Here is a 26,537-nt window from a genome sequence, read left to right on the forward strand (position 1 = left end):
GAAGCTTGCCTGGAGGGTTGTTAACACAGTGTCCAAAGAAGGGCCGGAAGTATACAGAATGGTGTCGTCTGCGTAGAGGTGGATCAGGGACTCACCAGCAGCAAGAGCGACCTCATTGATGTATACAGAGAAGAGAGTCGGTCCAAGAATTGAACCCTGTGGCACCCCCATAGAGACTGCCAGAGGTCCGGACAGCAGACCCTCCGATTTGACACACTGAACTCTATCAGAGAAGTAGTTGGTGAACCAGGCGAGGCAATCATTTGAGAAACCAAGAGTGTCGAGTCTGCCGATGAGGATATGGTGATTGACAGAGTCGAAAGCCTTGGCCAGATCAATGAATACGGCTGCACAGTAATGTTTCTTATCGATGGCGGTTAAGACATCGTTTAGGACCTTGAGCGTGGCTGAGGTGCACCCATGACCAGCTCTGAAACCAGATTGCATAGCAGAGAAGGTATGGTGAGATTCGAAATGGTCGGTAATCTGTTTGTTGACTTGGCTTTCGAAGACCTTAGAAAGGCACGGTAGGATAGATATAGGTCTGTAGCAGTTTGGGTCAAGAGTGTCCCCCCCTTTGAAGAGGGGGATGACTGCAGCTGCTTTCCAATCTTTGGGAATCTCAGACGACACGAAAGAGAGGTTGAACAGGCTAGTAATAGGGGTGGCAACAATTTCGGCAGATAATTTTAGAAAGAAAGGGTCCAGATTGTCTAGCCCGGCTGATTTGTAGGGGTCCAGATTTTGCAGCTCTTTCAGAACATCAGCTGAATGGATTTGGGAGAAGGAGAAATGGGGAAGGCTTGGGCGAGTTGCTGTTGGGGGTGCAGTGCTGTTGTCCGGGGTAGGAGTAGCCAGGTGGAATGCATGGCCAGCCGTAGAAAAATGCTTATTGAAATTCTCAATTATGGTGGATTTATCAGTGGTGACAGTGTTTCCTATCTTCAGTGCAGTGGGCAGCTGGGAGGAGGTGTTCTTATTCTCCATGGACTTTACAGTGTCCCAGAACTTTTTTGAGTTAGTGTTGCAGGAAGCAAATTTCTGCTTGAAAAAGCTAGCCTTGGCTTCTCTAACTGCCTGTGTATAATGGTTTCTAGCTTCCCTGAACAGCTGCATATCACGGGGGCTGTTCGATGCTAATGCAGAACGCCATAGGATGTTTTTGTGTTGGTTAAGGGCAGTCAGGTCTGGGGAGAACCAAGGGCTATATCTGTTCCTGGTTCTAAATTTCTTGAATGGGGCATGTTTATTTAAGATGGTTAGGAAGGCATTTAAAAAAAATATCCAGGCATCCTCTACTGACGGGATGAGATCAATATCCTTCCAGGATACCCCGGCCAGGTCGATTAGAAAGGCCTGCTAGCAGAAGTGTTTCAGGGAGCGTTTTACAGTGATGAGTGGAGGTCGTTTGACCGCTGACCCATTACGGATGCAGGCAATGAGGCAGTGATCGCTGAGATCTTGGTTGAAGACAGCAGAGGTGTATCTAGAGGGGAAGTTGGTTAGGATGATATCTATGAGGGTGCCCGTGTTTAAGGCTTTGGGGAGGTACCTGGTAGGTTCATTGATAATTTGTGTGAGATTGAGGGCATCAAGTTTAGATTGTAGGATGGCTGGGGTGTTAAGCATGTTCCAGTTTAGGTCGCCTAGCAGCACGAACTCTGAAGATAGATGGGGGGCAATCAGTTCACATATGGTGTCCAGAGCACAGCTGGGGGCAGAGGGTGGTCTATAGCAGGCGGCAACGGTGAGAGACTTGTTTTTAGAGAGGTGGATTTTTAAAAGTAGAAGTTCAAATTGTTTGGGTACAGACCTGGATAGTAGGACAGAACTCTGCAGGCTATCTTTGCAGTAGATTGCAACACCGCCCCCTTTGGCAGTTCTATCTTGTCTGAAAATGTTGTAGTTTGGAATTAAAATGTCTGAATTTTTGGTGGTCTTCCTAAGCCAGGATTCAGACACAGCTAGAACATCCGGGTTGGCAGAGTGTGCTAAAGCAGTGAATAGAACAAACTTAGGGAGGAGGCTTCTAATGTTAACATGCATGAAACTAAGGCTATTACGGTTACAGAAGTCGTCAAAAGAGAGCGCCTGGGGAATAGGAGTGGAGCTAGGCACTGCAGGGCCTGGATTCACCTCTACATCGCCAGAGGAACATAGGAGGAGTAGAATAAGGGTACGGCTAAAAGCTATGAGAATTGGTCGTCTAGAACGTCTGGAACATAGAGTAAAAGGAGGTTTCTGGGGGCGATAAAATAGCATCAAGGTATAATGTACAGACAAATGTATGGTAGGATGTGAATACAGTGGAGGTAAACCTAGGTATTGAGTGATGAAGAGAGAGATATTGTCTCTAGAAACATCGTTGAAACCAGGAGATGTCATTGCATGTGTGGGTGGTGGAACTAATAGGTTGGATAAGGTAGAGTGAGCAGGACTAGAGGCTCTACAGTGAAATAAGCCAATAAACACTAACCAGAACAGCAATGGACAAGACATATTGACATTAAGGAGAGGCATGCTTAGTCGAGTGATCAAAAGGGTCCGGTGAGTGGAGAGGTTGGTTGGTGATTTAGACAGCTAGCCAGGGCATCGGTAGCAAGCTAGCATAGGATGGAGGTCTGTTGTTAGCCACCTCTTGCGTTCCGTCAGTAGATTAGTGGGGTTCCGTGTGGTAGAGGGGATTAATCCAAATCACACAACAACAAAAATAAAAACAATAGATATAGTTATAGAGGCCCAAGAAGAAAACATAATAATAATAATAAAAAATAAAAAATAAATTGTCCGATTGTCTATTCAGATAGCAGCCGGTAAGACAGCTAACGGTTAGCAGGCCGCAGATGGGCGTTCAGGTAACGTCGCGACGGAGGAGCCAGCCGAATAACTCCTTCGGGTAGATAACGTCGGCAGTCCAGTTGTGAAGGCCCGGTGGGGCTCCGCGAAGGCAGTAAAACGGGTCCGGATAGGTGACTGCAGCCCAGGTGTGATTGATGGAACTCAGGAGTGATTGACGGAGCTTGCTAGCTCCGGAATAATTGATGTTTGCTCCGGAATCGACGAAGGCCGATAGTCACACGGATAGCAGCTAGCTAGCTGTGAGATCCGGGTATGAATGTCCAGAGAGCAGTCGAAATCCAGGGACATGGAGAGAAAAATTGGTCCGGTATGTTCCGTTCCGAGCCGCGCTGCGCCGTACAGAACTGGCGATAGATTTTCGAGCTAAAGGATAGCTGATGACCACAAACCGTGGTTAGCTGAATACTAAAGATTTGCCAGTAAAGGAGCTAACTAGCTTCTGAACTAGCTTCTGGATTAGCTTCTGGCTAGTTTCAGGCTAGCTTCTTGGAGGATTACAGATCTGAGGTAAATAATACTTTTTTATAAATATACATTGGTGAGGCGGGTTGCAGGAGAGTCTTTTGAAGATGAGTTGATGGAAAATAAAAATAAAATGTACGTGAAAAAGTTGTAAATATATATATATACAGGACACGACAAGACGAGGACAAAAGACACTCTCAACCAAACCTTTCATTTTGAACTCTACACTTTATACTCTCAACCAAACATTTAATTTTGAACTATACACTTTACATTCTCAATGTTTAATTTTGAACTATACACTTTACATTCTCAATGTTTAATTTTGAACTATACACTTTACATTCTCAATGTTTCATTTTGAACTATACACTTTACACTCTCAACGTTTAATTTTGAACTGTGTAAAGTGAGTGTAAAGTGTATACTTCACACTCTCAACCAAACGTTATGACTAGCCGCGTGCTGTTCCCCTCGAGAGACATTCCTGTTAGTTTATCCACCGTTGGATGAACGTTAGATCCTTGTCGTTGTACGACCAGGGTGCTGACCACAACGTTCAGTTTCTCCCGGCGTTCCTAAAACAGAGGGCCCGGCCACGCCTTGGATCGCCGTGGAGTCCCCTTGGTTTAAAACTCAACCTCTCTGCACCGCCAAGCCCTCCTGTGGATCTGTGTGTGTGCTTGAGGTCTCGATTCTGTTTCAGTTATTTCATTTGGCCGTTAAATGAAAGACACTTTTGCATATTGTTTTCATGTATAATGCATTGTAGTTAAGCCCTATATTTAATTGGACTCTGCATATCAATACTACTACTAAAGATAAATGAAGATATCAGCAGTGCTTGTATCAGGTACTTTGAGTTTGAGAAAAACTAATTGCAAAGACCTAGGCTATGAATGTAAATCATTATGTTATAATGATTTGGTACTTGATATTCAAGTGTGCTACTACAAAATCACAAAAGTCTCAAACCATACCATAGACTAGTTGACAGTTTAGCTGTTAGAGTGTCTGTTGACTATTAAATATTTTTTAACAGACCACCAAAGTCATTTTTCTATAGGCTACCCTGCAAGGCTTGTATTTTGCTGTGAACAACACCACCTCCATCTGTTGGGTTGTTGGTAGGGACAGGTGTAGTGTTTACAGGGCTAACATTAGCACACCACTGACATGATAAAAGGCCTCGTAAATCAAAGGAGGTCAAACAGATACATAGGTTTCTGTGGAAGTCTTTCTAGCCTGGTCCCACATCTGTTTGTGCTTGCCAACTTGGTAAGACCGAACAGACAGGTTGGGAACCAGGCTAGTTTTTTGTAGGAGTTCCACAATTCACATCAAATGCTTTTAAATCTCCAATAAAAGGTGTTGCCTAACAACAGTTGACAATGTTAAAAGGTGTTGCCTAACAACAGTTGACAATGATAAAAGGTGTTGCCTAACAACAGTTGACAATGTTAAAAGGTGTTGCCTAACAACAGTTGACAATGATAAAAGGCGTTGCCTAACAACAGTTGACAATGTTAAAAGGTGTCGCCTAACAACAGTTGACAATGATAAAAGGTGTTGCCTAACAACAGTTGACAATGATGAAAGGTGTTGCCTAACAACAGTTGACAATGATAAAAGGTGTTGCCTAACAACAGTTGACAATGAAGACATATGTTTGTTGGTGCAATGCAATAGGCATCAGTGTGTTGTTCCAAGGAAGAAATGTGAACATGTTCATAGTGGAAAGGGGCGGAGGCCTATTCCAAGTCAAAATAGGGATAAAGCAGACACGCAACATAAAAAACATGATGGGACTTGAGCTCCATATTTTCTCGCTATAGATGGCTATCACTCAGTCAAATCCTCAATTCAACGACTTAAAAATACTTCACCTCGGACAAGAAATAGCTCAAAAAGTTTCCTCAATGAATTCCACAGATAAAATGGCCACCTATAAATGCCACGCTGAAATAGCCCGACAAACCGTCATGGCGATACTCTACACCTCAAGTAAACCCAAGTAAGACCTCACATCAAAAGTATGCTGCCAGACACACACACACCGATGCGCACAGACACACACACATACGGATGCAGGCACACACGTCACCCCTCTCCTCACCACCTCTCCTGATGGAGAGGGTGTCTTGGCCATGTGGCACCTCCAAGCCAAGCTGACCTGTCATATGGTGTAACGGGGTGTAACAACTGTTTCTTACATATACCACATGGCACAAATACTATAATATAACAGAATAAAATAGAATGGATCATTGGTGAAAAGGATGAATCTATCATTTAAAAAAAGCTATACTGAAAATGTCACGACTTCCGCCGAAGTCGGTTCCTCTCCTTGTTCGGGCGGCGTTCGGCGGTCCACGTCACCGGTCTTCTAGCCATTGCCCATCCACCTTTCATTTTCCATTTGTTTTGTCTTGTTTTCCCACACACCTCGTTTACATTTCCCTCATTACTTGTCGTGTATTTAACCCTCTGTTCCCCCCCATGTCTGTGTGTGTAATTGTTTATTGTCAGGTTGGCACGCTTCTGGCACGCTTCTGGCACGCTTCTGGCACGCTTCTGGCACGCTTCCGGCTGGTTTGCACCGGGTTTTGTTTTATGCCCGTGATTTGTGGCAGCCGGTACTTTGTACTTGGGTTTTTGTACTTTGTGCTGCCTCACTTGTTTGTTGGGCATTTGTTTTGTGACGCGGTTGCGTTCTGTGCAAATGGTTGCCTAAAGTGCATTGTCCACTCATCTCTGCTCTCCTGCGCCTGACTTCCATGCACCAGCTACACTCACCGCTTGACAGAAAATGAAATAACACATGTAAAAAGATCTATTCATACTCCAAGTAAATGAATACCAACAATTCAACAGTTACATGTATATACCGTTATTATCTGGCCAAAGCCTACGGGGGTTTTGTAGCTGTGTAACTACATCTTCGCATACGGTTGCGATTTAATCAGTTAGACCCCTTTCATCACTAAAGAGAAAGCTGAAATCTGTGTTTACAAGCCAGGCATTTAATTACATAGTTTGTAGTCGGATATATCAGTTAGAAATCAAATCAACACACAACCTCAACAAATAGTATAAAAAGCAACAAAAATGAACCGTGATTATGAAAATCCATCTCGCCACAGCCAATGTCTTTTTTTGCCGCTTTGCACTGTAGAGTCCTCGCATATGGTTGTGATAAAGTCCATTAGACCCATTTTATCACTAAAGAGAGAGCTTAAATCTGTTCATTTCACACACGCGTTTTCAAGCCAGGCATTTAATTACATAGTTTGCCGGAGATATCAGTTTAAATGGAGTTAAGTTGTCTAGCAAAGACAAAAGCTTCTCTCTGGATCCACAGCTGTCAACAAGGCCTTTCGCTGGTCCGTTATTATCCACTGACACAACACACAACCCCATCCGCCACCACAGCTTAGATATCCTAATAGCTGAAACACAGTTGAAGTGCATACGCTCAATACCAGAGGGATGTGGAGGGAAGCCAGTGGTCAAACTAAAACAAGAGTGTACATCTCAGTCAAAATGGCTCTTTAGTTCTTGAAATAAAAAAATATACTGTATTTAAAAATACATCAAATAAGTAGAACTGACTGGAGAAACTGCCATACAACATGAAAAATACACCTTGGCACAAATACATAGCCTACTATGTGCCCCCATGTTGGGCCCCCGTGTTGAGCCCTTCCTCTGCCATGCTCTCTCTAGGCACAGAGGCAAGCCGGGATAGACACATTCAATTATATTAATAACTTTAAGAGCAGAGACTGTGCGCCAAAGATGGTGGTTAAATTAAAATACTTCACCAGTTACCAGTTACCATTGAAAAAAAAATCCGTTCCTGTCTACTTAAGCTGTGATAGCATGGTTCTGGTCTACTTAGTTCATTGACTTCCATTGAAACAGAAGAAACGAGGGAGTGGGATGTCTCTCTTCCTCTTCCGTCTCTGCTGTGCACAAAGTAGAGAATCCCACACATGTGAAGAAGCTTCAGACCTTTAGCTGTCGGGTTCCAGAAAACATGGATCTGCAGCCACTCCGTAACTTTAATTAAAAAGCCATACTAAATGCTTTTTAGTGTTTTAGAAATGATTGTAATGAATATAATGCTTAGAATTTGCAATGCTTATACATGTTTATAAATGCACTATTACTACTAATTTATTGAGAGTGTATTTACTAAGTATAAATAGTTGATGCATGTTGACTAGTTAAATTAAAGTCATATTTTATATTATAAAGTCATTATAAAGTGTTACCATAAAATCAATCTGTCCTTCAGCCCAAATGTACTATATGTATTTCACAAAAGCATGTATTCACTAATCTTGATATACAAAATCCAAAACATTGACCTTTAAATGGTTTAATCATGCTTATTAATGAAAGTTATTGTAAAGCGTTACCCCAAACTACAGTCTTTATATCTCATTCAGTAGGGCATTTACCGTTTTTGTTTCACAGCAGCATTCTAACGGATCTGGATAAGAGAAAGCCAAACGTTTATCTGACCTTTTACCACTTTAAGTAACCCAACCTGTACAATCTGTCGTATTTAGCCTTCACGAATTTACATCCACACACAGCAGGAGCACATATCCCCTAATCTTGATAAGCGAAAGCCAAAACATTTGTCTGACCTTTGACCCAGGTGGGAGTTGGGTAAATCCAGCCCCTGACATGGGATAGGTTCTCATTACTCCAGCTGGTAGGTTAGCTCCGGATGATACATCTGGATAAATGTGGAGGAAACAGGAACGACAGGACCATGAAACACATGGGATCGAGGGAAGTTTATGTTGTGTTAATTCTTGACTGTGAAGAAACCAGAAAATCACAATGACCTATGTTAAAATGTTGTCATGCTATCCTAGTTTTGCTTGTTATGTTTGTATCATGGCTGTTCTTGAAATTTAAGGACCAGTCTACTTCACAAGCTCACCTTAAAAAATGTTAAATATTGGCTCCGATAAGAAAATACCACATTTCTATAAATTTATTATTATTATTATAATTTTATTTCATCTTTATTTAACTAGGCAAGCCAGTTAAGAACAAATTCTTATTTACAATGACGGCCTACCCCTGGCCAAACCCGGACGACGCTGGGCCAATTGTGCGCCGTCCTATGGGACTCCCAATCACAGCCGGATGTGATACAGCCTGGAATCGAACCAGGGACTGTAGGGACGCCTCTTGCACTGAGATGCAGTGCCTTAGACTGCTGCGACACTCGGGAGCCCAAAAATAAGTTGTACTCTCAAAATACTGTAATCTTTACTGAAAGAAACTATAAACCCCAGACAAATAGTGTAAAAATACAAGTTGCACAATTAGTAACAGTAATTTACATCGATATTACACGTTTTATTTGTGTTTTATAAGTACTATATTGATATGATATCAACACATGCACGATCAAGTTAGCCCGATCTGCTCCCTACTCCCTAGATCGAAAAATCCAAAATGAGACCCATGCCATGCACCCTGCAGTCTAAAAATAGCAGCAGTTCCACCCCCATCTACCGCATATCTACCACATATCACATATTTCCCCTCTTAAAAACACCACAACATTGACCTTCAACCTCCAACCCGAAGTCTTTGAGACACAGACACACACTCCAACCTACCTTGATTGGCGGTGGAAGAGTAAGCCATGGAGTTATTCACTCCGACGTTGTTTAGGCATCCTTCAGACGACCCGGCTGGACCGTAGTAGACGGCTCCGGCTGTGATTGTAGCACTGCGGACAGAACCGGACGCCACGAGAGGCTTGTTTTAGTTTCCTGACTAACTGATTGAGTGATCTGACTACCTGCAGTGCTCTGTCCTCCCTGGCTAGTCTATCTGGCTGACTAACTGATTGAGTGATCTGACTACCTGCAGTGCTCTGTCCTCCCTGGCTAGTCTATCTGGCTGACTACCTGCAGTGCTCTGTCCTCCCTGGCTAGTCTATCTGGCTGACTACCTGCAGTGCTCTGTCCTCCCTGGCTAGTCTATCTGGCTGACTACCTGCAGTGCTCTGTCCTCCCTGGCTAGTCTATCTGGCTGACTACCTGCAGTGCTCTGTCCTCCCTGGCTAGTCTATCTGGCTGACTACCTGCAGTGCTCTGTCCTCCCTGGCTAGTCTATCTGGCTGACTACCTGCAGTGCTCTGTCCTCCCTGGCTAGTCTATCTGGCTGACTACCTGCAGTGCTCTGTCCTCCCTGGCTAGTCTATCTGGCTGACTACCTGCAGTGCTCTGTCCTCCCTGGCTAGTCTATCTGGCTGACTACCTGCAGTGCTCTGTCCTCCCTGGCTAGTCTATCTGGCTGACTACCTGCAGTGCTCTGTCCTCCCTGGCTAGTCTATCTGGCTGACTACCTGCAGTGCTCTGTCCTCCCTGGCTAGTCTATCTGGCTGACTACCTGCAGTGCTCTGTCCTCCCTGGCTAGTCTATCTGGCTGACTACCTGCAGTGCTCTGTCCTCCCTGGCTAGTCTATCTGGCTGACTACCTGCAGTGCTCTGTCCTCCCTGGCTAGTCTATCTGGCTGACTACCTGCAGTGCTCTGTCCTCCCTGGCTAGTCTATCTGGCTGACTAACGGAAAAGTAAACGTATGAAAGAAAATGAAATAAAGAATGTTGCACACTCTATATACAGTATATCCCAATGATTTAATGGGTATTCATTACACCAATGTTTTGGGCATTATGCCCCTTCTGCAGGGACGGTACCAGAGACTAGTTTTAGATTTCTGACAGACTGACTGACTACCCTCCCCTCGACTGTCCATGCCTGGCTGTTGCTATATATTGTGACTGGGGACCTCAAGTCTCATGTTCAAATGCCATTAAGGCTGTATATGAAACACAAGTGTAAAAATGTAATGCCTCGGCTGTCCGGGAATATTTACTTTGGGAATAACGGAGATCAGAATAAGGTGAAGACATGACTTAATGGTCACAAGAGTATGACGATTAAACTTACAACATAAGAAACTAATACATGAAGTAACTTATAAAGCATGTATAAACAGGTATAATGGCTTAATCATTAAAGTTATTACAATTTTGTAGCCTATATCTGACTGAAAAGTACCCTAAGAACAAACTTTCAGTGAAGCACATGCAACTCAACTGCTACACAACACAAAAATGTACTACATTTAGGAAACGTTTTGGATAATACTTTGCAAATAAGGTACACTTTCTAAAGCCTTTCTAATTATGTTATTCATGATTTATAATGCATTTACAAATGATTAAATAACCATTCATGTAGTTATAAACCCCTTAAACTCTATATGATTGGTCCCCTTTTGTAAAGAGTTTTTTCCTTATATCTGACTGAAAATACTTCTCAAACCCACAGTGGAGCACACATTACACAAAATGTCAAGATCAAAACAGAACACATTTAAGAAATAGTTTTAGCCTATACTGTATCTAACTGAAAGGCACCCTCAATACTGTACTTCACAACCCACGGTATGAGTGGAGCACGTCACACATTAGTCATTTGTTGTCAGTCACTCCCTATTCCTAGACAGGAAGCAGAAAGCCGTTTCTAGATCACACAGAAGCATATCAACGTGCTGTCTAATCTATTTGACCTCCCTATAACTCATCCCTATAACTCACCCTTCAGAGTACAGCAAGCGGTTCTGCAGGTGTAGTTTACCTTTCACGTGCTGGTCCCAGTCCTGAAAACACACATCCAACCAAACCCAGTCAGATAGATAGACCCTGACTCGCTGAACGCTATCCCCTACCTCAGTGCACCCCCTTTGAGCACAGCGACATTTCCCCCCCTGTGTGTCTGGCCCTGATCATGGGTGGCTGGACTATAATTAAAGGGGCACCGACTTGGAGCGGAGAGCAACTGCTTCTGGAGCAGTTACAGTTAGCCTGGTCTCAGATCTGTTTGTGCTGTAGAGCCAACTTGTCATGCCAATGGGATATATGAGTCCCAAAGGAGTTGGCTAGACCACACAAACAGATCTGGGACCAGGCTAACTGTAGTTGGCTCTGTTAAGGTAATGATGTTACAACCTGCACACCACAGTAAAACTAAACTGTTCCTCACACCCTGTTCAAGGAACAGGCCATTTACAGTTCAGTTCACACACACTAATGAACTAGTAGTTGTTGAGCAAAGGATCTATTACAGAGCTTAACATTAGAAAGAGCAAGATGCTAAAGGGATTGAGTTCAATATTTACACCATAGAATCTACATGAACCTTCTTATGATGGGATAAAGGTCAGCCATTTTGGTCAGGAAGCAAACCATGGTTTGCCAGTGTTGTGATAAGATATTGTGTAAAATAATGAATTTGAAGAATTTATCTGCGCTGTGTTTGTCAGCTAGCTAGCCAGACAGTTTTAGAGGAATGATTCCAATAATTATTCAAATATACTGCCAATATGCCAACATTCCATTCCAACAATGCAGTCAACCTACAGCCATACACTGTCTGGAATCAGTTGATGATAGGACTTAGACAAGTTGTAAATGCAACAAGTACTGATTGTATCACATAATCGCACTCACAGCATTCCAAGAAAACACAAATTGAGACATTAATGGTCTGTTTACATATATTTTTGTCACGCCCTGATCTGTTTCACCTGTCCTCATGCCTGTCTCCATCCCCTCCAGGTGTCGCCCCACTTCCCAATTATGTATTTATACCTTTGTTCTCTGTCTGTTTGTTGCCAGTTTGTCTTGTTCGTTCAAGCTAACCAGCGTTTTCCTGTCAGCTCCTATCGTTTCCCAGCCTCTCTTTCCTTGTCCTCCTGGTTTTTGATCTCTGCTTGTCCTGACCCTGTACCCGCCTGCCTGACCTCTCTGCCTGTCCCAGACCTGTAGTCCGCCTGCCATCCTGTACCTTGGCTTTACCCTGTTTCTTCGACCCCTGCCTGCCTTGACCTGTCTTTTCCTGCCACTGTTGCGGCAATAAACAATGTTACCTCAAGTCCGTGGGTTGCCTACTAGGCAGCCAATCATGATGGTAACCTCCCAGCCCCTCTGTAACCCGGCTGGTAGCAGCACCGTCACCCCGGTTTCCCGGGAACCTCGCTTACCTCCACCAGAGCGCTATGATGGAGATTCCGGAACCTGCCGGGCCTTTCTCTCCCAGTGCTCCCTCGTTTTCGAGCTGCAGCCTTCTTCGTTCCCCTCGAAGAGCGTATAGAATTACGCTGATGTTCGGGAGGGCACTCGTCTGGGCCACAGCGGTGTGGGAGCAATAATCTGCCATATGCCTCAGTCTGGAGGTATTTGTGGCGGAGGTGAAAAAGGTGTTCGTTGCTCCGATGTCCGGGAAAAGGCTGCCCAGAAGTTACTCCAGCTTCGGCAGGACACCCTCAGTGTGGCAGACTATGCGGTGGAGTTCCGCACGCTAGCAGCCGAGGGTACCTGGAAACCGGAACTGGCTATTCGACACATTCCTGCATGTATTGTTGGAGGAAATAAAGGATGAGCTGGCAGCCGGAGAACTACCAACGGATCTCGACTCACTCATCGCTTTAACCATCCAGATCGATGGTTGGCTACGGGAACGTAGGAGGCAGAAGAGTTTCGATTGTGGTCCAAATCGCTCACTCAGGGATCCCACCTTGCAGCTAATAAACTCTGGAAGTCCCCGAAAGAATCCGTGCTTACCCGAATCTCTCCAACAGCCCCCGGAGACTGCCGATTCACCTCTTCCCGAGCCGACGCAGCTCGACAGGACTAGGCTGCCTCCAGCCGAGCGCGTACTCAGACTTGCGACCCAGAGTTGTCTGTATTGTGGTACTGCTAGTAATTTTGTGTCTACTTGTCCCTTCAAGAGAGCTATCTCATTCGTTGGAGTGAGCACACTGGTGGGTCTGAGAGATAATTTTTCTTCTCCCGTTACTCGCCTCCCTCTCTATGCCACCCTGCTGTGGGGCGATCAGTCCATGTCTCTCCAGGTGCTCATCGACTCGGGGGCCGATATGAGTCTCATGGACAATACCCTGGCATCCGAGCTGGGCATCCTCACACAACCCCTCTCCATTCCCATGGGTGTTAGAGTGCTGAACGGGCACTCTATAGGCTGGGTCACCCACCAGACCACCCCCTACGAGTGTCGGGAACCACAGCGAGGCTATCCAATTCCTGCTGGTTGAGTCTCTGCAAGTTCCCGTGGTATTGGGATTCTATTGGCTCCAGCGACACAATCCCTCCATTGACTGGGCTACAGGTGCCATTGTGGTCTGGAGCCTGTCCTGCCACACTCGTTGCCTGAAGTCAGCTCTGCCTACATCTTCCTGGGGGCTTGGAAATATCCCCGGACCTCTCCGCAAGCTCCACAGAGTACCAGGACCTCCGGAAGGGGTTCAGTAAGGCCCGGGCCACTGCGCTTCTGCAGCATCGACCGGTATCCAAGGAAGTCAAGTCTGAGGCACTGGCACGTCGCTTTAGGGCAGCGGCTACACCCCCGGAAGCCGAGACCTGTCTCCCCCGCTCCAAGATCACTAGCGCCTCTGCTGTTTGTCCTCTGTTACCCTGTACCCTCCGTATGTTTCCTACCTTTTCGGTGTCTAGAGTCAAAACCATGTCTGACTGCCCCTTGTCTTCTGTTTCTAGGCCCATCCCTCCCCTGTGTCATCGATGGCCAGCCAGCGTACACGGTGAGAGGCCTCCTGAGGGTTTGACCCTGGGGCAGGGGTTTCCAGTACCTGGTTGACTGGGAGGGTTTTGCCCCGGAGGAGAGGTGCTGGGTTCCCGCTAAAGACATCTTGGACCCGGCCCTCATCACCAACTTTCACCGCCGGCACCCCGGTCAACGAGGTATACGCCCAGGTGGAACGCCAGGTGGCGTCCCTAGAAGTGGGGTGGTACTGTCACGCCCTGATCTGTTTCACCTGTCCTCGTGCTTGTCTCCACCCACCTCCAGGTGTCGCCCCTCTTCCCAATTATGTCCTGTGTATTTATACCTGTGTACTCTGTCTGTTTGTTGCCAGTTTGTCTTGTTCGTTCAAGCTAACCAGCGTTTTCCTGTCAGCTCCTATCGTTTCCCAGCCTCTCTTTCCTCGTCCTCCTGGTTTTTGATCTCTGCTTGTCCTGACCCTGTACCTGCCCACATGACCTCTCTGACTGTCCCAGACCCTGAGCCTGCCTGCCGTCCTGTACTGTTGCTCCACCTCTGGATTACTGAACTCTGCCTGTCCCTGACCCTGAGTCCGCCTGCCATCCTGTTACCTTGGCCTTACCCTGGATCTTCGACCCCTGCCTGCCTTGACTTGTCTTTGTCTGCCACTGATGCGACAATAAACATTGTTACCTCGACAGTCTGCGCCTGGGTCTTACCTTGATTCCTGATCATTTTAGAGGCTATTTGTACAGAAAACTGGTATAAAACCTGTATAAACTCTATATATAATTATATGACAATATTTTAGGTTGACAATAATTCTATTACACAATTTCCGATATATCACACACCTTACTTTTATTTTCCTGCATAATTAAAATCAGGATTATGCCTCTGCTGCCATTCATTCCAATCAGACTGGTTTGGATTTCTCCCTGACCAATATGGCTGCAATTTTCACTCCATTCTGGAACTTTGAGGGTTTATGTCATAGCCCCTCTAGTAAGTTAATAGGATCTCTATGGTTAACACACTACAGTACATGAAAATTTAAACGCATTGATGATATATGTTCACTAGAATAAAACCATATGTTATCCCACATCGTCTATGCCTGCATCTCAGTTTCAAAGAGCAATACATTCTAATAGGAGTGTCACCAAGCTTGTTCAATGTAATTAAGTATTTCTCTAGTCTAGACTTTACAGGAAGTTCCATATTTCTCCACAGGAAGTGACATACTGTCCACAGGAAATTATATAATCCCCGTCCAGTGAGCTCCACCCACCTTGAGGTTATAGACCTTCTTCTCACAGATGGTGCACTGGTGGGGCAGGTGGGATGGCGTCACGGCATGGAAGTCATTCAGCTGGTGAGGTTGGAGTTGTACGGAACCACCTGTAGGCAGGATCTCCTCTCCCCCCTGCAGGGCCTGCTTGTGGTATCCCACAAACCCCTTGGTGCCACCCATGCCTTCTCCGAACGAGGAAGTAATTTCCCCACCGCCGGACTTTAACTTGGGGTCAGAGGTTGGCTCCTCTGGATTGTACAGATCCTCTCTGGCACGGACTGGCTGCCCAGTCCCCCTCCATACTGTGGCAGTATTGGAAACCATGTCCAACCCTTTTCCCGCGTGGCTCATGTTACCTGGGCTTTTCCACTGCTGCTCATTAAAAGCGTTCTTGTTCTGATAGTTTTGATTCCCAACACCGAACCCAGCCTGTTGTTGTTGACTCTGACCATAGAAGTCAATCTGAAAGCCTTGGTTTGTACTCTTTGCCTGAGTCATGATTGGCACGTACTGTCCTTGTCCCTCTCCAGCTTCACTCAATGCCACCGACGTCCCCCCTGTGAAGCCATACTGGAGACGCCTATCCATATCTGAAGGGTATGTTGAGCCAGCTTTCTTGCCGTAGTCTGATCCACCATGCTGGTTGGCCTGTTGCTGCTGCTGTTGGTTCCCAGAAACACCCCCACCTCCGTAATGGTTCAGCCTCAGATTACCATGATTCTGGTTGAATCCGGCCCCTACCAAAGTCCCCAGGGCAGAGTTGGGGGGTGGCGGCGGTGGCGGCGGTGGTGGAGGCAGTTGGAAGGCTAGGGCACTGGAGTGGAAACCACCACCAACTGCTTGGGGATTACTGACCATGGCCGAGGCGCGGAGCTGGTTGAAGAGGGGCTGGGACATGGCCACATTGGCAAGGACCTGATTGAGGGAGAAGATAGATTCAAAAACTTTAGTCTCGAAAACAGACAAAAAGTGTGAACACTTGAAACACTTGAAAAGTGTGTGAAAATAAGAGTTTGCATCTCAGAATAAAATTCCAAGATATGTAAATATAAGAAAACCAACCAGCCCTGTTACAGACCTGATTGAGGAAATAAAAGTAAAATTGAGAAAATAAAAGCTTGCATTCCAAAGTACCAAAAGAAAATACAGGCAAACCAATCAATTCTGTAACAGACCTGATTGAGGATGCTGGCTGCGTTTGCAGAGTTTGCGTTGCCCCCCACAGCACTCTGGGCCAGTTTAAGGCGGTGGAAGGTGAGCTGGGCCTGGAGCTGGGCTAGCTGGATACTGGCGGGTGTCAAGAGGAGCTGTGTGTTCTGGTGGTTCTGGTGGGTCCCACCCCCACCACTCAGCTGGCCCTGGACACCACCCACTGGCTGGGGCTTGTTATCATTGCCGTCGGACACGCTGGTGCTAGAAACAAACAGGGAACAGATGGATGAGAAAATGTAAACAACCGTAGCTATAAAACACAGCTTTTAATCAGAGATTTGGGTCTCACTGTTTAAAACGAATAAATAAATACATTATGTAGCCTTAACATTTAGCTTCTGTGGAGGAACTACAATTCGTACCAGGGTCATAGACCATTGCATTATAGAGGAACCGGTAGCAGTAACAGCTTGTTTCGCACCAAGCGAATGGTTAAACGAGACAACAAAGTTTTGCAACCAGCTGTAGACATGAACACTTATCCACATACCAACATACCCACCACACAACCCCAGACCCTTCCCGGATGCAAACGCTTTTGACTGGGCCCTGTCCTTTCGTGTTCTGATGAATGTGCTCACATGCTGGCTAAATTTAGTATCTTGCACTATCAATCAAATCATATATAGAACCCCATGACTTGACACAGCCCAACCCGACCAACCATCAGCCCCGATCCAACACTCTAGAACTAGAAGGTGAGAGACCAATTGGATTAGGGGTGGGCAAGGTCCCAAGAGAAAGTTGTTTTAGACATTGATGGACACAGCAGCCATGTTGTTTTCTCACACACATGAAGGTCTATAGCGCCACATAAGGGACATTTTGTTTGTGAAACGTAACAACACAGCTTCTTCACAGGGTGAAGCGTCTGTGTGGCGTCTGCTGGGTTCAAATTGTGAAATATGGACAAGAGACTAATGTAGATATTTAGATCGTTGTGGTTTCGTTCGGAACACGGAGAAGCAACTGAATCTTTGTGAGGATTAGCACCTCTTGGTTTGTGGTGCTACTGGCTTGTAGAGTTGTCATATGGTCTTATGAAGAGGTACGTTTCCACACCATAAAGTCATCACGTCAGTGCTGTCGCTAAATTAGACATCAGTTATATTATAGACCACGGAGTGGATTTTGGTATTGACATTTCACCATTTTCACAACCGATCACATTTGAACGATCGTATGCCATCACTATTCCATAGATTATTCAAATAATATTTATTCCATAGTATTAGGCTACTCTTTATTTCACAAAATAGTCTAACATCATACACAGTTATAGTGCACCTGCAACTTACATTCTTTAGAGACATCTTGATATTAGCATACTGTATTACACACTTCTGATAGTACACATGTCCCCCTGTGACTTAATTCAAACTTGGACAATTAACCGCTTTGACTTAACGGTCACAAGATGACCTCATGTTGACATCCTCATACAGTATTACTGTGTATATCATATCACCCTGACTTTGGTCGTACATGTTACATGCTACTGTATAACATCATCATACTTTGTTTGCACCGTGGCACCAGAGCTTCGTGTTAAATTACATACTAGCTTGTACTGAGGCTAAGACTTTAGGACCCCACAGCAGCTGCCCTTTTAATTGCCTGTCTGTCTTTTCATCCTGGCAACACCACCACACGCTAACTCTGTAGTAGTATACGTAGCCATCTTTAAAAGTCCTGCTTTACGGCCTGCACGCTGTTAAACCACACAAACAACAACTGCCACGGTTGCCCCTCGTTGTCCTTCTGTTAGCTGAGATTGAAGTGCCAGTAATGTCACAATGATACCCTCTGTCTCCGTCAGAACAGACCAGACTATAGGCCTAGCTGCCCAGATCAGATGAAGCTGTTTATGTCATGCCAGCCAGTAAACGGATAAAGACAGTGATTGTCACGGTATAGGTGGATAAGCAGGGTGACTTGTGCTAGAGCATAGGACAATATGAGAGGTGATTTATAAATACAGGTTTATAAAGGAAGCAAGGAAGCAAAAAGATTGAATAACTTAAAATACTTTGCAGGATATTGTTGTCTTTCCACAAGATGCTTTGAGCACCAATACCAATATGTACATTATTTAAAAGCTACATTAGTAAGTGTTGAACTAGATCTATTGGACACTTGACAGGGCGGTCAGCCCCCTGTGCTGCATGTTGTACACACTCTTATCAGTACAAGCACGCTGATGGATCATATAAACACTGCCGCAGCCGATGACTCGCTGCTAAAAATACTAGTCTCTCATGTGTTCTGACACACAGCCCTTAATAGACAAATATGGCCTGGGCTCTTACTGAGGCAGCTGGCTCTGAGTAGAGCAGACCTGGGTCCAAATAGTATTTGGTTCTTTCAAATAGTTTGGGACCAATGGAATAGTCCCAAAAGTTCCAACCCTGCCCACCTGGCATTCAGGGCAAAGCTCAATCAAACGGCTAAAGTATTTTAAAGACAGAAAGTACTATTTGAACCGAGGTCTGGCTCGCTGAGTGCTGCTGGCCAGGCCACTTCAGACCTGTCCAGATCTTGTAATACGAAACAGATTTAGTAGTAGAGGTATAGATCCATGGATGCATCTCAAATTGCACTTTATTTTCTATATACTACTACTTTTTACAACGGCCCTCTTAAAAGTAGCTTTCTACATTTATTCTATTTCATTTAACCTTTATTTAACTAGGCAAGTCAGTTAAGAACAAATTCTTATTTACAATGACGGCCTACCCATAGGGAATAGGGTGCCATGTAAGACTCAGGTTTCAAGTCGTCCCGGACAGTAATTTATTCATTAAAATCAGGTGGTGGGATATTGGAGCGTAATATGATAAGCCATCATTAGATGCCCCCTGAAGAATGTGTGTGTGTGTCTGCCTGTCATACAATCGTTTATAAATTCAAACCAGGTGTTAGGGTTATTGGAGCGTGATCTGATAATAGATCATTAGATGTGCTCTAAAGGATCGGGGGCCTTTACACCAATCAGAGATGGATACAGTGTATATTACACTGACTGATGACAATATGAATGTCACACTGAATTTCTCTGGAGCAATCCTCAGCTGAAGATGACTCTACATATGGTAAGTTGCTCTTATACCTGTGTATTAACTAAAGCAACAACGTTGTATTAAATAGTACCTAAGTAATTGCATTATAATTGAGTTAAACATGTTTTTTTTATTACAGAGGAATAAACTGTTGCTTTTAAAAAACACTGAGTCCCCTGTTGTTTTGCTAATGACCTTGTAACTGACTAGACTATTAGGCCCAAATGCTTGTCTGAGGTCCTATTGTGTGTCTGCTGTCTGCTGGGAATCTCTTACCATGTCATAAATGCTGGGCCCAGTCTCCTATACGCCAGAAAAAGACTCTCGCACACAGAGGGTGACGTCATTGCTGCCTTAGCTTATGTCACCACGGTTCAACAAGCTCAACCTTGAGTGCATAGTTGAAGGTGTTCGGTTTTTAGAAACACAATAACGATGTAGGGGGTGAGCTATTATAGAATTAAGATCTCATAAATCACTATATCAGAGACAACATTGTGAATAAATATAATACAGAAATACATCCCAAATACAAATTATTAGTCAGCCATAACAATATTAGCAATATTCAATCCTATACATTCAATCAAATCAGACTAGTTTTAACTGTGGTATTTGTCATGTTCTCGTGTGAAACTATTTCATGCTCCTGTTTTTAATGGTGTAACAATGTGGACGGGACGGTGTTGTGCTGTGGGTATGGTCACATGCTTCATCATTAATTAGTAGTAGTTATTATAAGCAGGGAAGGGCGGAGAGCTCCCTGTTATGCTGCATACAGGTGTTGGATCTTAATTTCACCAGTATTGTCAAAGCAAAATAATCCTGCAGCAAAAGAATTTAAACATTTAGTCCATAATGTTGTTTAATCGTTGGTTAGCTGGCCAAAATTAGGCTGCATGAAAACTGCAATACTGTTAGTGTAACCAACCAAGTGTTAGTGCGGGTTTTCAGTGAATTCATGAAGCTCATCTGCATTTCCCGAGGTGCATGAAAATTCTCATCAACAAAAGAGTGATCAAATGAATATCCTACATCTGTACGTATATGGTAACGTGATAATATGTTAAACGTTGGAAATGTAGTTCATATAAGCAGTCATTTAAAGAAACAGCATACTAATAATGTTCAGGTTGTCAAATTGCCATAAAGTGTCTGCGTTGAAAAACAACAATATAGTCACTATTCTGTTATTCATTTGAATTGGGTTGTTTCTCTCAACATGCTGAGAGACCATATTGCAGTCTAACTTTTACTAACAGAAAACAATTAAGCTAATAATAATTTATTAGCTATTTTTCCGTTTACAATTTTATTCATAGAAAATGTGCAGTAATTTAAATAAATGAACATTAGACATATTTGTATTTGTGCTGCTGCTAGAACACACATATTATACATTTTATAAAGTTTATATGAAAGTATATTTTTTAATTATGTATTTTATTTAAGTATATGTCCACATTTGTTAACATATACTTAAGTTATATGTATTTAACTTCTACTTACTGTATACACTGTGTGTTTCAAAACATTAGGAACACCTGCTTTTTCCATGTTCCCTGTGGAACGCTTTTGACACCGTGTAGAGTCCATGCCTGGACAAATTGAGGCTGTTCTGAGCGCAAAATGAATGGGGTGCAACTCAATATTAGGAATGTGTTCTTAATGTTTTCTACACAGTGTATGTTATAAGTATAATTATAATAGTGTATGTTTTGGATAAAAGCATGCTAGGAACAAGGGCATTCAAATTGGTTGATTATTATTGTTTCCCACACATACAGTTGGGTTCTACTTCATTCAATAACTTACATTTACACAAGGAACAGTTTATGTATTATGAAACACTAATTATTTAAGGTATTTATGTATTATGAAACACTAATTATTTAAGGTATTTATTTATTATGAAACACTAATTATTTAAGGTATTTATGTATTATGAAACACTAATTATTTAAGGTATTTATGTATTATGAAACACTAATTATTTAAGGTATTTATGTATTATGAAACACTAATTATTTAAGGTATTAATTTATTATGAAACACTAATTATTTGTCCGAAACAACGCTTCAAGCAAATGTGTTACTAGCAAAATTGCATATTGTTGTGTAAAAGATACTGTACACAAAAATGCTACTCACAAATTCAAACAAATTCTTAATGAATTAAATTAACAAAATCAAACACAATCCAGCAAAAGTAAGTCCCTCTATCTAGGCTCCCGACTTTCCTTCTCTCTCTCCCTTGTTCCCTCTTTCCTCTCATGCAACACAAGACACTATTTGGAGCAGCTGGTTCCCTCTCCTCTGTGTGTATAACCAATTTGTCATGATCAGACTTCTCACCAACATTCAAACACACAGTCCCCCTCTCCTCTGCAGCCTGATAGATGACTGTACTAACCATTACCACCCTTTTCTGTTATGTGACTGTCTCAAAGCCCAATGAGTGTTGACTCCATAACAAATGAAGACAGAGTAGCTTAGCCGTGTAGCATGTCTCCATAATGGACTCTGTAACTTACACTACACGCATATATGGTACATTGCTAGTAAATACAGTATATGTGTATGGCTATATGTATGGAGTGTGTGCATGTATGGCGCATTACAAGAATGTACTATACGTAGCCTGCATGTTGGGGATTGCTTTTCTAGGAAGGTAGTATGGATATAGCACATACATATTTTAAATGAATAGAAACAGTATATATTAATTAGCTCAATATATTATTGACACTATATTTTAGTCTCACGCTGAAAGATTTTGTCTTTAAGCCAAGTGTTCCTGCTGAAAATATGAACACGCACTTGAACTTGAATGAATATGTAAGAACTGAAATAGTAAATTGAACAGACTTAGGGAGAAGGAGATATGATATGAATTAATCGTATGTCCAAACAAATAAAATAATGATCTTATATTAGTAGTGCAATAAAAAATGTGAGGGATAAAGCTTCATGTTAATTCATTGAATAATTAAAAAGGACACCAATTACATAATTTGATAAATAAATCTGAACTAAATAATTTGAACACATTATTTGGGGACAAAAGTCAAACTAGCAAAACAAAGTCGAAACCTATCTGAAACAAACTCAAAATCACTCCCACTTTCCAACAAATCCCAAAACCCCCAGTGTCTACCAGTAAGTCATCAGACATAGTAAACCAAGTCCAATATTCGGATATAAGTCCATATTGTTTGGACATAAGCAGGGTTACTCAACCAGTCCCATTCAAGTAGAGATCCATTGTTCCTTCCACACAACACTTAGAACCTAGAAGACTTCTGAAGACATCAAAGAGAACCCTTCAGCATAAAGTTCTACACACCAAATAGGCCAAGTCCCACTAGCTTTATGAGAGGAAATATACTACTTAACTGGACCCTAAGGTGCCGAGTGAGTGAAGCAATTTAGGGAGCACAGTTCAAAAGTGAAAATTGTGTGGAACAAGAGGGCACATGCTTTCCCCAACCAATTCAAATCAAATGTATTTATAAAGCCCTTTTTACAACAGCAGATGTGTCAAAATGCTTATACAGAAACCCAGCCTAAAACCCCAAAGACCAAGCAATGCAGAGCAGATGTAGAACCACTGCCCAAACACAGCAAGCCTACAGAGAGATATCAATTCAATTTTTGGATTTGATGTTTTAAGATCCTCATTAGCTGACGCCAATGGCTCTAAAGGTGGCTGGGCGCTACAACCCACCACTACACACCCCTGCACAACACAGAGAGCTATCAATCTGTACAACACAGCGAGCCTACAGAGAGCTATCAATCTGTACAACACAGCGAGCCTACAGAGAGCTATCAATCTGTACAACACAGCGAGCCTACAGAGAGCTATCAATCTGTACAACACAGCCAGCCTACAGAGAGCTATCAATCTGTACAACACAACGAGCCTACAGAGAGCTATCAATCTGTACAACACAGCGAGCCTACAGAGAGCTATCAATCTGTACAGCACAGCGAGCCTACAGAGAGCTATCAATCTGTACAGCACAGCGAGCCTACAGAGAGCTATCAATTTGTACATCACAGCCTTGACCCTATACTCCTATACCTCTATACTCCTATACTCCTTTACTCAACAGAGCCATCTCCAGTCTCAGAAACACCCCCGGAGGAACAGAAAAGTCACACCGACCTGGAGCAGCGGTTGCACTGTAGGAGTCCTCTTTATGTTACACCCCACTAGCAGCTACTGTAGTTACGTTGTGACCTACCCAGTCTAGTGGCTGAGGAGGCATGAGACTTGCTTACTGCCCGTCTCTCTACTAGCACTGTGACTAACTGTACACCAACTCCACAACCCCAACCCTTTCCTATGTAGTTAAAGTTAACTCCACCACTACACCCCTGCCCTTGAGAGTGCACTGACACTATAGTCCAACACACTGCCCTGTGAGTCCCTGTATGAGAGTGCACTGACACTATAGTCCAACACACTGCCCTGTGAGTCCCTGTATGAGAGTGCACTGACACTATAGTCCAACACACTGCCCTGTGAGTCCCTGTATGAGAGTGCACTGACACTATAGTCTAACACACTGCCCTGTGAGTCCCTGTATGAGAGTGCACTGACTCTATAGTCCAACACACTGCCCTGTGAGTCCCTGTATGAGAGTGCACTGACACTATAGTCCAACACACTGCCCTGTGAGTCCCTGTATGAGAGTGCCCCTTTCCCTATGGAAGTCCAATGTTGTTAACGCTAAGTTGACCACTATACCACTACCCTCGGCCGTTCCCTGAGCTGGTCCCCCAGTCCACCTGGTTTTTCTTTACCACCAGATGTATTGGGAGAGATGGGGGCCATTTTGAGGGTCAACTCTACTAGGATTCCACTATGACAAAAAAATACAGTATTTAGAAAACATGTATATTTTATAGGTTTAAAATAAATGATATTTAAATGACTTGGCTGCTGCAAGGTAATATAATGTGAATGATAAGACATCTAAATACCTAAAACAAAAACAAAAATGTCTTCTTCTAAAACACAACAGATATTTTAGATAGAAGCTGGAATATCAGGTCGGTTAAAGATAGTATTTTTAAAGGTGCATTACCTTTATAACATATATGAAAATCATTATTAGGTGACGTGTTCAACTCGGCTTTCTCATACTGCCCGTAACACGGCTTAAATAAAATGTCATCCACATCTATTCGCCTTGGTAGGCGCGCGCACACACACACGCACACGCACACTGACAATTATATTGAGAATGATATTAATATTTTACCCTAAGTTACATTTATAATAGGAAACATTTAGCAACAGGTTTAACAACACAAAGCCTATCCTAAATGGATATATCAACACACGCCAATGACCGTAATGAGAGATTTCTTTCCCATAACGTTTTTTTGCACACATTAAAAACAGCTGCAGGTATGCTGATCATTTGCTTGAATAAATAGTTTCTTTCTATTCTTCTACCTATTATTGTTATTATTATTTTTTTTACAAAGAACCCATTTCATTAACAAAATATTTCGAACGGCTTTATGAATTATTAGGTGTTAAAACGGCATGTTTACTGACAATGTAGTAATGATTTTGTAACAACTACATAGGCCTACTTCATCTATCTATTTTTGCACCCAAAAAATAATGTTCACAACATCGTATAGATTGTGTATTTTAATTTGACATCGAAGGAATACTATGGCATCTTCAAATGTGTTTCATGAAGATATTTTGTTTAATCAATTTTCCCAGGCTTATCAGAATCAGATAAATGTCCACAAGCAAATTAATGAAAGTAAATTAATAGGTCTACATTAACTTTAATTAAGTTGTAAAGTTTCATAGCATGTTTGGATAATGTTTGATATAGTCTGTTGTGTAAAATGCATAGCCTATGCTATTATAAAAAAGAAGAAGACTAAACATAAGAAGCCTACGACACAGACTTAACAACGTTAGCAAATGCGAACAATATAGGCTATTTAAATCAATTAACTTTTCTCCAACTTTTTCATCTATTTGAAGAAAAAATGTACAATTTGTTTTCTGCCTTTTAGTCACCAGAGAGCATCTACCTCATGTTTGTCAACACTGTAATTCTCAAAACTCAAAATAAAGATCTAAATCAAATTCGATCGATATTTGAAACACTACCCACTTCGGCCGAATAGGTCTAATATCCTGTTAATATATCCTTATTATGCATTAATACAAATTATGATTGGGCCAAACCTCGAATCAATCAACTGTAGGCCTACTTTATTTACATAAGGAGAGTTCATTTGGTGACATCTCGCCACTTTTGCGCATTGGTTTCCAGCTCTCATAAAGATAAGCATTGGACCTAAACTCCCAGGCATCCTATTCCTTGTGAGGTGCCAATGCAACATATTTACATCCCCTCCATCTGTTGCAGTTTAGCTCGGGGCGGCCCATCCGGGGGAGAGAGAGAACAAACTGCTTTTAGTGAGCCTATCTCCAATTTATTTTAAAAGTCCGGAACAGGACATGACTGGGCCAAAATGTTAGGCCCTAAATTCAGTGCACCGTGCAACACGGTTCTTTCCACCGAGTTTCTCTCAGGACAGCAGCCTACAAGGTGACGCCTGTGACCTACAGGTAAACTCCCCACCTCGCTGACCGTAAATATCATTCAGGGAGCATCCATTTGATTGCGCAATATAACACTTTTATATTGAGTTACCAAGAAATGTGCCTGCAGAGGACGAACGTTTGCCTAAAAAGTACAACATTAATATCACAATAATCATCATTAATATAAAAAAGTGACAAGAAATATTGAAAAGCAGAATTAATGCATATGACCTACAAACCTGTTCACTTTAAAATAAATGAAATTGACAGATTATCAATTAAGCCCCTTAATCAAAGCAACCCCCCCCCATATTTTAAAGTGAACAGGTTTGAAGGTCATATGCATTAATTCTGCTTGTCAATATTGCTTGTCACTTTTTATATTAATGATGATTATTGTGATATTAATGTTGTACTTTTTAGGCAAACGTT

General features: G+C 42.9%; 1 protein-coding gene across 2 annotated transcripts in view; it reads right to left on the bottom strand.

The window, feature by feature from the left end:
• The window catches only part of rbm20 (RNA binding motif protein 20), an 88,694-nt gene that overhangs the window by 15,812 nt on the left and 46,345 nt on the right, over nt 1–26,537 (bottom strand). Inside the window, exons 1-6 of one of the 2 annotated variants that reach the window (XM_031832954.1) lie at nt 23,682–23,893; nt 16,415–16,652; nt 15,237–16,154; nt 10,969–11,030; nt 8,976–9,088; nt 7,983–8,074 (exon numbers count right to left, since the gene is read on the bottom strand). In XM_031832954.1, the coding sequence (XP_031688814.1) occupies nt 7,983–8,074; nt 8,976–9,088; nt 10,969–11,030; nt 15,237–16,136 (1,167 nt within the window). In that variant the 5' untranslated portion in view covers nt 16,137–16,154; nt 16,415–16,652; nt 23,682–23,893. Of the gene's footprint in view, nt 1–7,982; nt 8,075–8,975; nt 9,089–10,968; nt 11,031–15,236; nt 16,155–16,414; nt 16,653–23,681; nt 23,894–26,537 lie in introns of those variants that run through there. The other variant, XM_031832946.1, reaches the window with a different exon arrangement.

Source organism: Oncorhynchus kisutch, linkage group LG1, assembly GCF_002021735.2.
Source record: "Oncorhynchus kisutch isolate 150728-3 linkage group LG1, Okis_V2, whole genome shotgun sequence".
Lineage (NCBI taxonomy): Eukaryota > Metazoa > Chordata > Actinopteri > Salmoniformes > Salmonidae > Oncorhynchus > Oncorhynchus kisutch.